General features: G+C 41.3%; 1 protein-coding gene across 2 annotated transcripts in view; it reads right to left on the bottom strand.

The window, feature by feature from the left end:
• Pdk (pyruvate dehydrogenase kinase) overlaps nucleotides 1-17,314 on the bottom strand; it is a 44,385-nt gene that overhangs the window by 11,703 nt on the left and 15,368 nt on the right. For both annotated transcript variants that reach the window (XM_080280271.1, XM_080280272.1), the window contains exons 2-4: nucleotides 7,409-7,622; nucleotides 6,029-6,213; nucleotides 4,566-4,727 (exon numbers count right to left, since the gene is read on the bottom strand). In XM_080280271.1, the coding sequence (XP_080136397.1) occupies nucleotides 4,566-4,727; nucleotides 6,029-6,213; nucleotides 7,409-7,622 (561 nt within the window). The remainder of the gene's footprint in view (nucleotides 1-4,565; nucleotides 4,728-6,028; nucleotides 6,214-7,408; nucleotides 7,623-17,314) is intronic.

The following is a 17,314-nucleotide window of genomic DNA, read 5'->3' as shown; positions in this document are numbered from 1 at the left end:
CAAAAAGGTGTTATCTGTGCAGACATAATGAACAGGTGTGTAAGACGAAAGGCCCAGGCAGACCTCGTCATGTCAGGGATGTTATTAACCCCCTTGAGTCCGTGTAATGTTTTTTTTTTTTTTTTTTTTTTAAAGACAGTTTTGTGCAATTTATGACAGAGCTATGTATTTTTCCAAATAAAAAGTACTTAAACTGAATTAAACCGTTAAGAAATGGCAAGAATAAAGTGAGAGACATCCCCAGACTCAGTAGGATAAAATATTATATATATATACAGTATATATATACTGTATTTAACACTATCCATACAGTACACTTGAAGGTAATAATCAGTCCTCCCCCAGCACACACCGTGAGATCTATTCAGTCTTAAGACAAAATAAATGCCAAAGGGTGAATTCCCAGGAAGATAATGGGGAAACCAGTGGGAGATCGAACACAACTGGCTCACAGCTCTTTCTGCTGGGGGGAGGGGGGGGGAGTAACTATACCCTTTTTACACTACCTTGGCCTAAAATTGCCGTCCCTCCATCTTGCATGCTGAATTATGACAGTTGAGTAACAAGAATATGATGTTAGTCATGAAAAAGTACTATGTACCAGATGTACAGCCACAACATTGCCTTTTTCTGCTACAGAACTATCAGAAATAAACTACAAAGGGACGAGAATCTAGGCCAAGTTATGGTGAAAGACCTATAAGTAATGGTTTAGTCTGTATATTTTGTACTGTAATTTGTGGAACAGACAAATCAGCATTATAGGTATCAATGAAATTTGGGCAACATTTCTGTAATCCACTGAAGAAATAACAGAAAAAAAAAAAAGTGCAACATATAACATGGGTTTGCTATATCCACAAACATGTAAGGAATAGTGCTGGGGAGTTGACAAAACATTAACGAAGACAGCTGGAGAGAAATGAAATACAGTTAAGTAACATTAGTAGCCAACCCCATAGTACCCCCTACAAAGTGTAGAAGCCCCGACGCTACGCTACCAGTCGAGTATATTTAAGGGCAGATGACCAGCCTACTTCCCCTAATGGGATTATATCACATAAAATCCTCCAGTCACCTGAGGACTGAACCTATGCATGCCCATCACTCAGACTGGAGGAAATAAAAAATATATCAGTATATAATAATGAGTATGGTGGAGGTGGGGGCGCTCACCATCCACTCACTCGATGTAGTGCTGCTCTTGGATGTCTGCCCTTTCCTCTCTTCCTTCCATCCTCTTCTGTTTCTTTCTTTCATTCTTTCCTCTTCCTTCTGCCTATTGGTGACTTTGCATTCCCACTTCTGTCTTTCTTTCTTCCTCTTCCTTCTGCCTATAGGTGACTCAACACAAAGTGACATGCCAAATGATTTCCTGTACACCAGGAAACCATTTAGTACACTGGGCGGCAACCATATAACCGAATTATGGCGCCTAGTGGTTTAGTGGGTAACTATGGCACTCCAATCGGACTGAACCTGTGAAGGCTTATATCCAAGGGGTGGTTGGGGTTTACTGCTCATGTAATGCCACTCAGGGATGAGTGAGGCTGGTCACTCTCATCTTAAATGTCAGGAGCAACTTGCCTAGCCCCGGGCTCCTACACTCCTCTTCGGGGAACACAGGATTGGATGATGGATGGATGGATATAATAATCAGTAAAACAGGCCACTCTTATGTTGTGTTGCTAAGTGTGAAAAGAGTTACCGTTAAGTACGTCACTGTGATTAAGTCTTTGTTTTCTTGCTATCTCCAGATGACTTTACTTGAATTTCAAGAGACAACACTGAACAGGTCTGATATACCCTTTATGAGATCTTAAAGCTGAATAAAATCATCAGGAGGTTCTGTAGCACGAATAAACTAATATGTCACGGGACTGAAAAGGTAAATACAGTAACAAATAACTGGGGAAAAAAAAAAAGTTCACTGTTTGCTGCCATGTTGATGTCTGCTGATGCAGTGTACTGTTCCCACAAGTCAGAACTAAAAGGGCTTTACCCGTTATCTTGAGGATATTAATATTCACAGATTATTAAGTGGCCTCATGTCAACACTAAAAATGCTATATTTCTTGGACATCTTAACATTTGCCTATTCATCTGTACCCTCGTATCAAAACTAAAAAGGCTTTATTTCTCAAACATTTAACATTTCCTGATCCATGAGTACCCTCATGTCAAAACTAAAAAGGCTACATATCTTAGGCATCTTAAAATTCACTGTTTCATGTATACCCTCTCGTCAGAACTCCTTGACCCTAATGCACACCACTCAGAAACTTGAAGTGTGCACTGTTCAACATCCATTAAGGCAAAGTTCAACAGCCATCCATGCACTGGTTCTTTATCACAGTGGCCTTCATGATAAGCAAATGGGCAAGGGTGGGCATTGCAACATCTGTCATAACTGACAGATAATGGCTTGTAATGAGTCATATCTATATTATTCCCTTCGAGAGGCAGAGACTTGTGGCTAGGCTGATGTTGGCTAAGAACATGTAATGCAAGATAAAACGTAGAGTAAGAAAAGCAGCTCAGCCTCCAATCTCTTCTAATCAGACAGCTCATCATGCCAAAACTACCAAAATTAACTTTAACATCCATAGTTTGTCAAAAATTCAATCAAGTTTTATATATGCTTTTGCTTCCCTTTTCTTGTTACACTCATCTGTTATCTGGTTACAGGAATGAGAGTAATGTACTGTACATACTTTCCCCTTCATGGAACATTTTCAGTTGCATTAAGATCACGGGTGGGCCTACTTGCTGCATACTAATGCAGAGCATTTTGCCCTTTTGTCCTCCTACAGTTTTTAAGTTGACTTGTGGTCTAGTATGTTCAGGTCCTTCAACCAGCAGTAGTACATGATGGTCTATTTCTGAGGAGTGGCTGGGGTTTGCTGGTTTTATAATGATGCTTGAGAGTGGTCAATTACTCATTCCTGCCTTTATTGCCTGGACTGAGTGGCCTTGCCCCAGGCTCCTACAAACTTGCTTGGGCAATGCTGGATTGGATGATAGATGCGTTTCAGATGGTAAAGTTTGCCTGCAGTATTTAATGCGATGGAAAAGTTTTATATGGGTCCTACAGTTGAGAATCAAATACATCAGTTGTGCTAGCGCGAGATTTACAAAAACTTGCACAGTTTCTATGTATTGAAAAATTCAGTTCTTATCTATTATCTGATGACAAGAGACCGGTAATGTACTTTGGTCAGGTCGGTATGTTTAACAACCAGAATAATGGCTAAGGAAATTGCTATTAAGCTTCAAAAACCTCAGATATACAAATCAGATTTGCAATTAAAAAATAAACAAAACAACTAACATCTCTAAAGAAGAATATCCAGAATATCCAAAGAAGAGATCAGACACTACTCATCTGAGATGCATATAAGAATAAGACTGTCAAAAGAAATAAAGCCTTCTCAGGAAAAAACTGTTTCAACTCTCAGAGGTACAGCCAAGCCATAATCTCAATCTCCCTGATATGGAGATATGGCTGTTTATCTGCACTGCTTCCTGAAAAACATGCACCTTTTCCTATGACACTTTCCCTCTCTCTCTGTCCCAATCTTGAGCACATCCATACTTGAATTCTGCTCTTTTTACGAGCCTATCTCCCTGCATACTGTTTTCCACATCCCTGTCTATTTACCTACCTATCTCTATTATTACCACCCAGTTTACTTGCATACCTTCCTCCCTGTATTTCATTTACAAATCAACCCAATTCTTGCACTGCTCTTTTTTTTTACCAGTTCTCATGCCTACCTTCCACTGCCATCTTCTCTGACCAATCAACCAATCCCTGCATCCCCTTCTCCTTCCCTTATCTGCTTTTTTATCTTACTAATCAACAACTCTCCTACATTCTCCCATTTCTTACTAACCAATTCCCCTGCCTGCCTACCTTCTTTATCTCCCTTCTCTCTCACTAATCAACCAGTTCTAGCATTTTCCCCTTTTTACTGCCCAATTTTGTGCCACCCCCTAAAGGAGGATGGTGGACTGCTGGAAAACAGAAGCTTTAGTCCGCAGTCCACTGGGTGCATGTTCGGATGACCTTGCAGCCACAACAACAACAATCTCCTTATCTTTCTTCCCTCTACACTTTATTAACAACCCTCTAACCTACATACCCACCTACCTTCATCAGCAAACTGCCTACAGTATATATCACCATCCAGTCTTTCTAACTTCCTGTCTCCCTTATTGCTAACCAAGCTTTATACCCATCTATCTACTTTTGCCAACCAACCAAGCTTCCTTCCACTTTGTCTTCTTTCATACTCCCCCCCCCCCACCATATTCCTTTTTATAGGAAGTGTGTGGTAGTAAAAATACCTCTAGTGTCAAAACATGGCAACCAACCTGCTATTCACTTCCCACTGTCATATATGACATTCAACCTTCCACGTCCTTCCCCTAATGTCTATATCTGGCAACCAACTCCCCCGACTCCCCCAAAAGTCAGTACATGCCAACTATGCCCTATTGTCAAAATATGGCAACCAAACCCTCCAGTCCCTCCCCCCTAACATCAAGCTATGGCCACCAACCATTGTGGTAGCGGAGGATGAGCTCGGGTGAGGCGAGGTAGTACTGGTCACACAGGAATCGAGCATTAGAGTAGGCATCTTCAATCACTCGCACCACGTCGCAGTGTGGGTCGATGCAGCCAATATGGTTTTGATGATTCACTCCGTCACCAAACAGTATCGCTGCAACAACAAAAATTGATAAAGCAAATGTATAAATGGACAAATCAAATGTGCAAAGTCAAATGCACGGCTAAAAAAAAAAAAAAAAAAAAAAAAAAAAAAAAAAGGACAAATCAAATGTACAATTGGCCAAATCCCATCTAAACGGCAAAATGAGGTAGGTTTCACAAAGAATGGAGGAAACACACACACACACACACACACACACACAAAGAAGGATCACTACAAGACAGTAGCACCATCCATGTCCTGCAAAAGCAGCAACAAATCATTACACATTAAAGTCTGCAATTCCTGGTTCCACACCCGATCCAAATGTTCAAAAAGTGTACATAAAATTCATGAGCATAGAGTACCACAAAACAGATGACATCAGCTAATTTATGACTCCATATTATGCATTAGTTGTCCCTTACGTTAAATAAAATAGTCAGGATGGAACTGCAGTATACACTATAAATGTCACTGTACTGAAATATACACTGTAAATGTCACTGTACTGAAAAGGTAAACACAGATAATCATCCAATCTCTCAGGAGGGTCAGAGGTCATAACCAGAAAGCTGAGATAAGTGTTTTTCCTCTGGGGTATACAGTATACTCCAAGAATTTATAGCAGCTGTAAAATTATTGAAATGCCAAGTCAAATTATGGTATATTGTCTATATTTCTAGTTAATGACTGTAAATCAATTTGTAACTGGAACTCAAGTAGATAAAAATAAATTACAGATCTGGGGCCAATCATGCTGGACTTGACATCATATACTGCAACATTTCTTAAATGAGCCCTAGATGATCAAGATGAGAGATGACAACCCATTTCAGATTTGTACTGGGAATCTCAATCATATTTATGTTTAATTCCCTCTCTCTCACTTTTTTTAAAACAAAAAAAAAATCGGGAATTTCAACACCTGGTATTTGTACACTCTTACCTCGTACTTCCAGCTAAAACAATTATATAACCCTATGATAAATTACCATTATTAGTAGGAAAGACTCTGCTCTGCTCTCTTTTTCGTTGCCTTTCCTTGGAACATAAATCATAGTTACAACAAGAAATAAGTCACAAGTTTGTTTGTGAATTTGCTGGCATGGTTCAACTCTTACCAGCAATTTCAGGTCCCATGTAAATAATATGAGCAAACAGCTGGTATATGAGTAGCATGAACTGCAACTTGTGCTATCATCATCACCACACCACATCATTCACATGAGGTATTAGAAAGTTACAAAATAGTATAGGGTACAGTTGTGAGAGGGAGTGTGGCAGCCAACACCACCCCAAGCGATACTCACTGTGTTGGTTGATAAGCATGCGGATGGAGATACGATTCATGTAGAAGCGGTCAAGGAAGTACTGGATGTTGGACTCTGTGTTGGCGTTGATGGCATGTGCATCCTTTAGCTCCATTACCCCCTGCGCCATTGTCATTACGACATCCACATGCCGGTTACGGATTTTTACTAGTGCGTCTGTGAACCTGGAAGGAATTTGTAGGTTGAGCATGCTGAAACATATTGATCCATTCTGATAAGTTATGGTAAAACTAACAGCAACTTCCATACTGTATCACCCTCATCAAAGCTATGAATTTTTACTACGTCATTTGTGAACCTGAGAGGAATTTGCAAAGCAGGTGTAGCGAAATATACCAGTCCATTCTGACGATAGTAATGATAACAGCTATTCCCATATTACCCTCTTTCATTCTACTCCTTAGTACTACACAACTACTCTATCAAGCATAAGGAGTTTGATGCAACATTCAAAGAGTAAAGAATGAGGAATATACAATGTACGACATTAGGTACAAAACCTGAATACTCTTTAGGTTATGGAATGTTGTGCGTCCACTTTTCGAGGGTATATTTTAGACAGCAGGCAATGGAACAGAGATGTGAGGACCAAGAGTAAAATTCATATGATGTGTAAAGGATGATGAACAGCGTGGGAGGTAACATCTGGACATGACATGATTGCAACACAAGCCTTCTTTGTCTAGTGTGGCAGACATGATATGAACCTTACTTGTCTAATGTGGCTGACATGATATGAACCTTACTTGTCTAGTGTGGCTGACATGATATGAACCTTACTTGTCTAGTTTGGCTGACATGATATGAACCTTACTCGTCTAGTGTGGCTGACATGATATGAACCTTACTTGTCTAGTGTGGCTGATATTATATGAACCTTACTCGTCTAGTGTGGCAGATATGACATGAAACTTACTTGTCTAGTGTGGCAGACATGATGAACCTTACTTGTCTAATGTGGCAGACATGAAATGAAACGTACTTGTCTGGTGAGGCAGACATGAGATGAGCCTTACTTGTCAAGGGTGGCAGATGTAACATGACCCTTACTTGTTTGGCATGGTAGATATAACATAAGCCTTACTTGTCTAGTGTAGCAGATGTGACATAAGCCCTCCTTCTCTAGGGTGTCAGATATTACACGAGCCCTACTTCTTCTCTAGGGTTGCATATGTGACATGAGCCTTACTTGTCTAGGGTGGCAGATGTGACATGAGCCTTACTTGTCTAGGGTGGCAAATATGACATGACCCTTACTTGTCTAGGGTGGCAGCTGTGACATGAGCCTTACTTGTCTAGGATGGCAGATGTGACATGAGCCTTACTTGTCTAGGGTGGCACATTTGACACAAGCCTTACTTGTCTAGGGTGGTTGTTGTGATATTGCTAGTGCCATTTTCAAACTGGAGGAGGTCTGTGAAGCTTTGGCGGTACAGGTCTCGCACAATACCCACTGAGGGCATGTGTAGCAGCTTTCCTGGCAGTAGGTTGAACTCCTTCATGATGTTGGCTAATCGCACAGGCAACTCCTTCCGTAAGAACATAAAAGAGTCCATGTTGGTTGCATTCTCCCCTGTGGAAAATAGGAGCACCTGAGTAAGTTGTGAGGGCATGAAGAAAACACAAGGTGATTAAGAGTCCTGCTTTTCAGCAGGACAGTTCCAACAATTCTGTTTCTCTTGCCTTCTTAGGTGTCTCCCATATACACCTGTATCCTGCTTTTAACAGTCATGTCCCTCTCAATCCTGCTTTAGCAACACTACAAAAAGGTATCCTGAATTTAAATTCCAAGGAGCTCATCAATCTGGCAACTGTTAATCAGATCTTTGAGACAAGAATGCTTCACATCAAATTATGTAATGCCACTGTGATGCCTTTGGGGAATGGGGAGTGTTGCAATTAGCAAACTGGACTACTGTACTTCTGCTGGTCTTTTGCTGTCTTCATCATCATCGTCCAATCCTCTTTGCCCATACAACAAGGGCTCTGCTATGCAGTCCCAACATTTAAGGCATGGGTGCCCAGCCTCAGGCACCTGAGTGGCACTATGTAAGCAATAAATCCCAACCACCTCTCAGATGGAAACCCTTACAGGCTCCACCTAGTCGGAGTACATTAACTCACAAGACCACCAGGCACCACCTGAGTATATGGTTGCCACCTAGTGTATGAAATTTTGTCACTCTGTAAAGTCCCCCCCCCCCACACACACACACACAAGGGAAATAAAGTAGCATACAAATTCAACATCAAAATATTTTCAAAGTACACTTATTCTAAGCAAATAGGCATAATTGTTTTAGTATATGGAGACGGTGGTTTGGTTTGGTAAAATCTTGAACAGTAATTATTCACTCTCCTAAGATTAGGTAACGTATTGATTGCATGTGACTGGTTTAAATCATTCTCTTCTTTAATAACTCTCTCATATACATTTAAAAAAAAAAAAAAAAAAAAAAAACGCTTTCTCCTAGAATGGTGTATATGATTTATATACATAAGTTTAACTCACAATGATTCCCTAGGCTACCGAAGTATTATAACATGCTTGAAATACAGTGCACATATGTGCTGGTCACTGTTTAGTACTGTATTTACTCAGTTGATGGTGTGTGTGAGGAGTGGTGTGTGCAGTTCCTCATATCGGTAGAATATAATCAATTTGTTCATATAAACAGCGAAGAAATGTAAAAAAGAAAGTGTTAATACAATGCACATCTGCAGTTTATCTACATAGAAAACAGTGGTGTTGTGAAAAATGTTAAACCACTCAGTGCTTCATGTGGTGGTATTGCTATTACTAAACATTTCTGTAGAGACCAATGTCAGCCGGTACCAGTACTTATCAAGTAATGCAGTTATTGATTGCTGTAAAAGTGAGACTCCTAGCAGTAAGATAAAGAAGTTGCTGCTGCTGCGGGACTAGGCGTATCATGCAGTTAAGGGACTGCGCCTGAGAAAAAATATGTTTACCAATTAGCTTATGCAATTTTCTGCAATTTCTCAACTATACATATCTGACACAAATGCACTTTTTAGTACAGTGTATAGTATGGAGTTGGAGAGGGAGATAACTGTCCAGCTTGTCCATCTGTTATCGCATCTACGTTAGTTTGGTTAGGTTCGGTCAGGTTACATGCAATTAAAGACAGATACGAGAGCTGGAGAATCTTTCCCTTTCTTCCGCTGAAATTATGTGCTTGAACATCCTCATGAAGAAACCTAACTCCATTTTGTGCAATAAAGCTGTCGCCTTTCATTGGCTCACTGTAATGATTGAAGGTGATAATGTGGCTGCAACAGAATTTGTGAAATGTGTTTTTGCTAACGAAAAAACATGGAAAAATACAGTCTGATCTGATATCCATAAAAAGTAACAATTTTACACCACATGCATGGAGGACTTGAATTAGTGGTTCGGTCACTTGCAAAACCTGGAGCATATGCAGTACACTACAGCCTACTGAAGCAAGTTCCTAAGTGGTCAGATATAGATAAAGCAGGAAAAACAAGTCATGAGTCCATTTTTGCTGCTGAAAAAAGTAAAAGACTGGAACATATCGAAACTGTGTACTGAGCATGTGATTTCTATCAGGAAAATCTCAGTTCTGAATCACAATGCTGAATTCTTTAATGAGAATGAAGATAAATTTCAATCTTGCCAGGGACAGAACTAATCTTAGTGTACCGAATGAAATGCATGGAAGCTGAATGGTATCTATATACGAGTACATGTATATATCTGTGGTAAACACCGATATTTTTACAGGTTAAACTAAAACATTCCTTATTCCTGTATCTATCTTTAGGTCTGTTTATCTGTATCTACCTGTATCAGCAGCCTGCTGATATCGATCCATATTAACTACAGTATGTGTATTTACATCTATATCAGTAGGCTCTATCAACCTATCTAGGTCCATCCCCCGACAGCTTATGCATATCCCGCTTTAACCTCTATGAATTATCATCACCTTAGGCTTAGGAAAATATGCATGACAAATAATAAAATGAGGAAAATGAAGGAGTAAAATAATGAGTGTGGAGGGATGGAGGAAGTAGGGATGAATAATTTAGCCTCTTCAATCAGGTGTGTGTGTGTGTGTGTGTGTGTGTGTGTGTGTGTGTGAGAGAGAGAGAGAGACGGAGGACAAACCAGACAGAGGCTTATTCACTCTGTAACAACAGCTATCCACAAAATACATTTCAAATCCCGAACAATGCAATACCTGTAGCGTATAAACAACAGACACCGCAAACTTAACTGTACACACCAGTCGATTCAATGACATTCTCTCTCTCTCTCTCTCTCTCTCCCCAACTTCCCTTCCTCCCTGTCCAACACAATTAACCATATCAATAATAAGTTTCTCCCCCTTCACCTCGCAATAATAATAATAATAATAAATATATGGAGTCATATGGAGAGAGAGACTGACAAATGAGGACGTGAAGGAGCGTTGTGGTGTGGATACAGATGTGACAGAAAGCGTTAGGAGAAATACAATGAAGTGGTTTGGCCATATGGACAGGCTGGAAAGTGAAAGACTGATGAAGAGTGTGAGAGTGAGGTAGAGGGGGGGGAGAGGGAGGGCTAAGGATGAGATGGAGGGATGGAGTGGAGGGGCATATGAGAGAGGGGTGTGTGAACTGGGAGCAGGGCAGTGATATGGCGGGGGACAGGGCGACATGGAGGCGATTTGTTTGTGGCCACCCCTTATGGGATTAAGCGTCTGGCAATAGATAGATGACGATGATAATAATAACAATAAATAATAATACCGGGAATTATCACCATCACCACCACCACCATTATCTTACTTCCCTCCAGTATTTAACCTTTACGAACACCTGGAAAATTTACGTCACAGCGGCCATCTTTTCTACGTCATGTACCCTACCCAGAATTCAAAGCGTAAAAAAAAGGAATAATAATAACGCGCTTCAGAGTTATTACTAAATTAAAGGTGTAAATGTATAACGTAAAAATATATTAACACGAATATAAATGAGCGATACTCAAATCTGTGCATATAAGTACTGGGTACACACATAATTACATTTAAACGTTTGGTACGCGTGTATATTTGAGAGAGAGAGAGAGAGAGAGAGGCCTCTTACTGGCTCGCCACATAGCCCTAACTCTACAGTCGATATTATCTGCCCTTCCCCCCGACACATACTGTACACACACAGAGTAGGAAGAAAAAGGTGAAAAAAAAATGCTGAGAGAGAGAGAGAGAGAGAGAGAGAGAGAGAGAGAGGAGAAAAACCCTGCTTGGTAAGAAACCGCCTGTTGCCACACACCTGTGTCCTACCACGTCACCCTACTCTTCCATCATGCACCCTATCCCATGTAACTTTACTCTCTACCTTCCCTGTCATGCACCCTACGACCCCCTACATTCCTGTCATGTACCCTGTGACCTTCCCTTCCCTGTTATTGAAGTTGTGACACCCTACCTTCCGTACCATGCACCCTACGTCACGCGATTTCCGTGTCATGCATTCTATCACCCAGTCAACCTTATACCAACCAGTCACCCTACCCATCCTGTCATGCGTCTTGCCAATCGATTTACTTGTGCCACTACGTCATGCACTCGGCCCCATCACCTTTAGCCATTCAACCGTTGTCTCTTACTGTACTCCCTACACCCTGTCCTGCCAGCCCCCTACCCTGTTATCATCCTCTGCTCTACCCTGTCAGTTTTCCCACCATACCCAACCCTAGCTCACCACCTTTACCCCACCCTGCCAAACTTAACATTACCAAACTCAGAGCCTGCCAGACCTAAACTTATCATGCCCTTTTCTACCGAGTGTTACTATCCTACCCAACTCTACCCTCGCTCTACTCATGTCTCCCTTCCTCCCCCATACTCTCGTGTGTGTGTGTGTGTGTGTGTGTGTGTGTGTGTGTTTCGACATTCGCTTCCTTATTATCGTTCACTTATGGACCATTCCTCTCTGTCTGTCTGTCTGTCTCTCTCTCTCTCTCTCTCTCTCTCTCTCTCTCTCTCTCTCTCTCTCTCTCTCTCTCTCTCACACACACACACACACACACACACAGCTTCTTAGTCAGTAATGCTTGCAAGGACTTATTGCAAGTCACACACAAGGACAAATAGGCTGCGCACACACACACACACACACACACACGCATACGCAGTGGTGGTGTAAGGTAGTGGAGGTACCTAGCAGATACGCAGCAGTAATGGTAGTAAGACCACTGGTACTAATGGAAGATGTATTTAAATGGTAGTAAAATCAATGGTACTAATGGTAATTGTGATTTTTTTCTTAGCACTGTCGATGTCAGGGTCTTGGCATAGGTGTATTTTGTGTTCCTGAATACACTGTTGAAACTTTTTTTTTTCTTTTTCACGTGGTAAAATATATGGTGGTATTGTGATGCTTTTAACGTCTTTGTTATTTTTTGTGGTGATAAGATAAAGGTTCAAAGTCCACAGTCCAAAGTGTGGCAGGTTTGGCTTTGCTGCTGTTACTACCGACGCTACCGATGACTACCTCAGTCCGCAATTTATCTGTATGTATGTGTGTGTAACTACCTATCTACCGTGAGAGAATGTTAAGGTGTAATGATACAAAACAAGCCGCTTAGGAACATGCGATACAAAGCCTCCAATGTGCCTCAAATACAACCATAATAATTGTAAACATTATAAAATTTTGTCTAAATTTATCCTACTCCCTCCCCGCTCCAGTTTCTCTCTCTCTCTCTCTCTCTCTCTCTCTCTCTCTCTCTCTCTCTCTTTCTCTCTATCGAGTTACTGGGAGAGAATATCGACGGAGTTAGGCTACGTGACACGTGTGGTGAACCAAAATGAGGCTGCTCCTTCCCCCCCTCTCTCTCTCTCTCTCTGTCAGTCGAGTCACAGGGAGTGCATATCGACTAAGTTACGTGGCGAACCAGAATGAGGCGGCTCCTTCTCCCCTCCCCACATGAGGCGGCTCTTTCTCCCCTCCCCACATGAGGCGGCTCCTTCTCCCCTCCCCACTCTCCTCTCCCGCAACCCAGTTTCAGAGAATATCGACTGAAAATTTAGGGTCGTGCTTGAAACCAGTATGAAGCAGCTCCCCCCCCCCCGTGTGTGTGTGTGTGTGTGTGTATGTGTGTGTGTGTGTGATAACCCTACATATAAACAGCTGATAAGAGGCTGTTATCACTGGCCTGGGAACGTTCTTAACCAGACAAATGCAGTAAAAGAGGAAGGAAGGGAGGCGGGAGGAGTTTGAGATGCTCCACATGCCCGACGAGACGAAGGTTGGAATAATCATGAACACACTACAGTCCCAACACCATAACATCGCACTTTCATTTATCACCACTATAAACATCATATTTATATTACATAGCCACAAATCACAACCTAACACAACACCACATTACACCAGAACACCACACTTTTCACTCTTCTATTATATACCGTACACCACACTTGCATTCACCGTCACAAACACACATTCACCACAGTCACAACCAAACACATTCACCCACACATTCAATTCCACAACCACAGCCACCACAAACCATTCACCATCAAAATCGCACATATACACCACCACGACAACCACAAACTTCCATTCACCATCAAATTCACACACACACACACCACCACCACAACCACAACGACCTAACAGGCACTCATTCATTACGACAACCACCACAACCAAACACAACCACAACAAAAACACGAGTTGTACAGGTGATTACCTTACCATAGATTTCACGATAACGTTCTTGTATGTTAATTATATCGATTTAGTTCCATATATAATGAGTCTGCATCAGTGACACACAAGAGAATAATTGGGTGTAATGCCCAGAAATAAACCGGTAGGGAAGAGGTGTTACGTAATTACAGGCAGCCACGTAAAAATACCCCCTCCCTCACACATGACCCCATCCCTTTGCATAAAGACCCCCGAAAGGTGCATCAATAATACCAATGGATAAGCCACTAGGGAAGAGGTGTTACGAAACCACACAAAAGCCACTTAAAAATATCGTACCGTCACACGACCCCATCTCCTTGCATAATGACCCCTGGTACAAGATGGGTAGAGAGAGCACCACGCCAAGCATCTCACTTACCTTAATGAGATATGCTATTTGTGCAGTGTGAAGGTTACTGGAGTACTTATATGATGGGGAGGTGTTAAATGAGGGGGTATTAATTCTGGAGGGGTGGGGAAGTATTCTCTCTCTCTCTCCCCATCCCTGACATGTAACGAGAAATTAATGTACAGGAGAGAGAGAGAGAATTATGGAACCACGGAACACCTGTCTGACAATATTTTTTGAAGAGTGAACTTACATTTATTTAAGGAAACGCTCGAATTGAAGATATGAATAAAAATACAAGTGAATTTTAAGCCATTAAGACCAACGTTATTTCGCATTCTATTCTTTCTACCACATGACTAGTAGTAGTAGTAGTAGTAGTGGTAGATGTAGTAGTAGTAGCAGTTCTGAGATTTCATGGTCCAGCAGATTATTAGAGATCGTTACGTAAAATGTGTGGATTAAAAACAAATAATAATCTACCATAGCTCATTACGTGTACTGTATATTCATGCAGCCTGTCGGCAGCTATGAAAAGTGATATACCATACCATACAGCACTTAAGGTGTTATTTATGCACCCTGTCGGTATAAAAGTGATCTAATCGGCATGAGAACTTCAATGTGGGATATCGCATTAATATTCTCGTTTATTTTTACTAAATATGCCCTTATTTAAAATGTATATATAACGAGCAACATGGTAGGTGTGGGCGTAAGTGGAAGAGGCATCGACCATCCACTCAATGTAATGATGCCTACAGGTAACTCTATACTGAATGACAAGTCAAATGGTTTCCTGTAACCAACGAACACTTTACTACAATGAGTAGTCCATATAACAAAATGAAGCCACGTGATCCGCTGGTTTAAGGCATTCCAGTCGGACGTGGCAAGAATGGGTTAACATATGAAGGTAGCTGGGGTTTATTGTTTTTATTGCCACTCAGGGATGAGTGGGAGTTCACTAGCCTTTCTGTCAGGATTCAATTGCTCAGTCCTGGGCCGTTAAGCTTCTGATGGGAGCAAAAAATAACAATAATAATAATAAATTTAAAAAAAGACAAAATAAAACGTACAACACATGAGCATATGAAACCCTGCAGCCCATTTTTTTTTTTTTAATCATTCTAGCACTCTTTGCTATCTCCACACAGTATGTTGTGTAGTGTTGGTCTGAATGCTGAGTTGTGGTCAGGTGCGGTGTGTGCGGTGTCGTATGTCGGGCAGAGCGTTGTATTGCCGCAGTACAAAGTAGTGTGGCGCTGTGTTGTAGTGTAGTTTAATATAGTGCTGTATTGTAGTGTTGTGCATTGTAGTTTAAAGTAGTGCTGTGTTGTGTTTGTAGAAGGTTGTGTTGCTGTTTATGTTATGGTAAGGGTGGCCCTGAACAAGACTTGGCACGAATCAAGAGTGCCTCGGTGTTGACATACCTCATAAATCGTTCTGAATTATTGCCAACTTCTGGTGAAGATAACCAAAATGTAGATGAAGTAGCTGGAAACAATTTCACATCTTTTCAACACACTAATAACTCGAATTTACTGAAACATCGAGAACAAAAAGGTAGGTGGAGCCGCTAGGAATAATTTTAAATCTTTCGAATATTTATTAATCACTCTAATTATTGCTAAAATACCGAGAAGACAACGAAAATAAGGACGGGGTCAAAAGAAATTATGGAAGGAGTGGCAAGATTGCTGAAGTACCTAAATCGTTTATTAAAAAAAAAAAAAATACTGTAGTCGCTAGTATTGACAGGGGCTGGAAATTACCGAATGCTAAAGTTGCTAAAATCGCTGGAAATATGCTAAAATCGCTAGGAAAAAAAATGCCAATGTCGCTAGAATACAGGTAAAAATATCTCTATCCCTTGAATTTAGTGATACGAGTATTGTTTTAGTACAGTCTTGTTACTTCCTGCCTTATTCCCTCCAGTGTTTCTTCCCTTCCCACATCTCTCCACTCCTTCCTGTTTCTCTTCTCTTCCATTACTTTGCCTTCCCTTTTTCTTTCCTCCCCTCCCCTGCTCGTCTTCATTTGCTCCTTCCTGTTTCTCTTCTCTCCCATTGTATTGCCATTCCTATTTCTTTCCTCCCCTCTCCTTCTCGTCTTCATCTGCCCATTTTTCGCCTTTTCCCCCCTTCCTCTTCCTTCTTTCCTATCTTTCCCTCCTACCTTTTCAGTTTTCCTTGCTTCTGTCACTTCCCATTTCGTCCTGCCTTCTATTTCCGTACTTCCTACGTTAATCCCTCCCCCCCCCCTCTCTCAAACATTTGAACCCAAAGCCAGGTGTCCTAGCCAGAAGCGCGCGCGCGCAAGGAAGGTGGGAACCCATCAAGGGTAAACAGAGAGAGAGAGAGAGAGAGGTCATCGATATCCTTTAATTACAGCCAAAAATAATTCATACTATAATCTCTCTCTCTCTCTCTCTCTCTCTCTCTCTCTCTCTCTCTCTCTCTCTCTCTCTCTCGACCAGAGTATTAAAATTTGAGAGTTCAGAATTAGGCTATAGTTAAAAGTAAGAAACGTCAGGAAGAATCTGATAAGAGTGTTTAAAAATTAATGAGATTCGGATACCGGTATACAGTATTTGTGTTTTAAAATGTCTTTTTGTAGGATTTATTCAGCATGATTCCCCCATTACTCACCATTCACAGTCGCAAGTACTAGCACCCACAGCCACAGGTACCACAACCCCCAACCACAACTACCACTACCCACAACAACTACCACAACCACAGCTGCCACCACCACCCACAACCACAGCTGCCACCACAACCCACAACTACCACCACCCACCACCACAACTACCACCATCCACCCCCACAATACAACCATCCACAACAAATCACCACATTCACCCATAATTACACCCAGATACGGTAATTGTTTTCTATTAAGAGTCCAGCAGCTCCCAGACTGACCGACATAACGCTATCGACTTGCAATGATATACCCACTGGTATGTCAAATGAGCCTCAGGTAATAGAAACCGATATATTGAAGTTTACCTCTTAATTCGATGTGTTGTGTCTACCGCCATTTGATTTGATTTTTTTTTTTCAATTAGCTAGTGCAGATAATAAATCGCACAGGAAAAGGAGTTACGAAGTCCCCAAAGTCACTTGGAATACGGCTCTGAATGACTGACGGGTGTTAGTGAACCAAGTATT

This window comes from Coenobita brevimanus, chromosome 84 (assembly GCF_032717465.1).
Source record: "Coenobita brevimanus isolate Jiangsu-jjx chromosome 84, ASM3271746v2, whole genome shotgun sequence".
Classification (NCBI taxonomy): Eukaryota; Metazoa; Arthropoda; class Malacostraca; order Decapoda; family Coenobitidae; genus Coenobita; species Coenobita brevimanus.
Note: the sequence above shows the minus strand (reverse complement) of the source record. Positions and strands in the feature narration are given on the sequence as shown.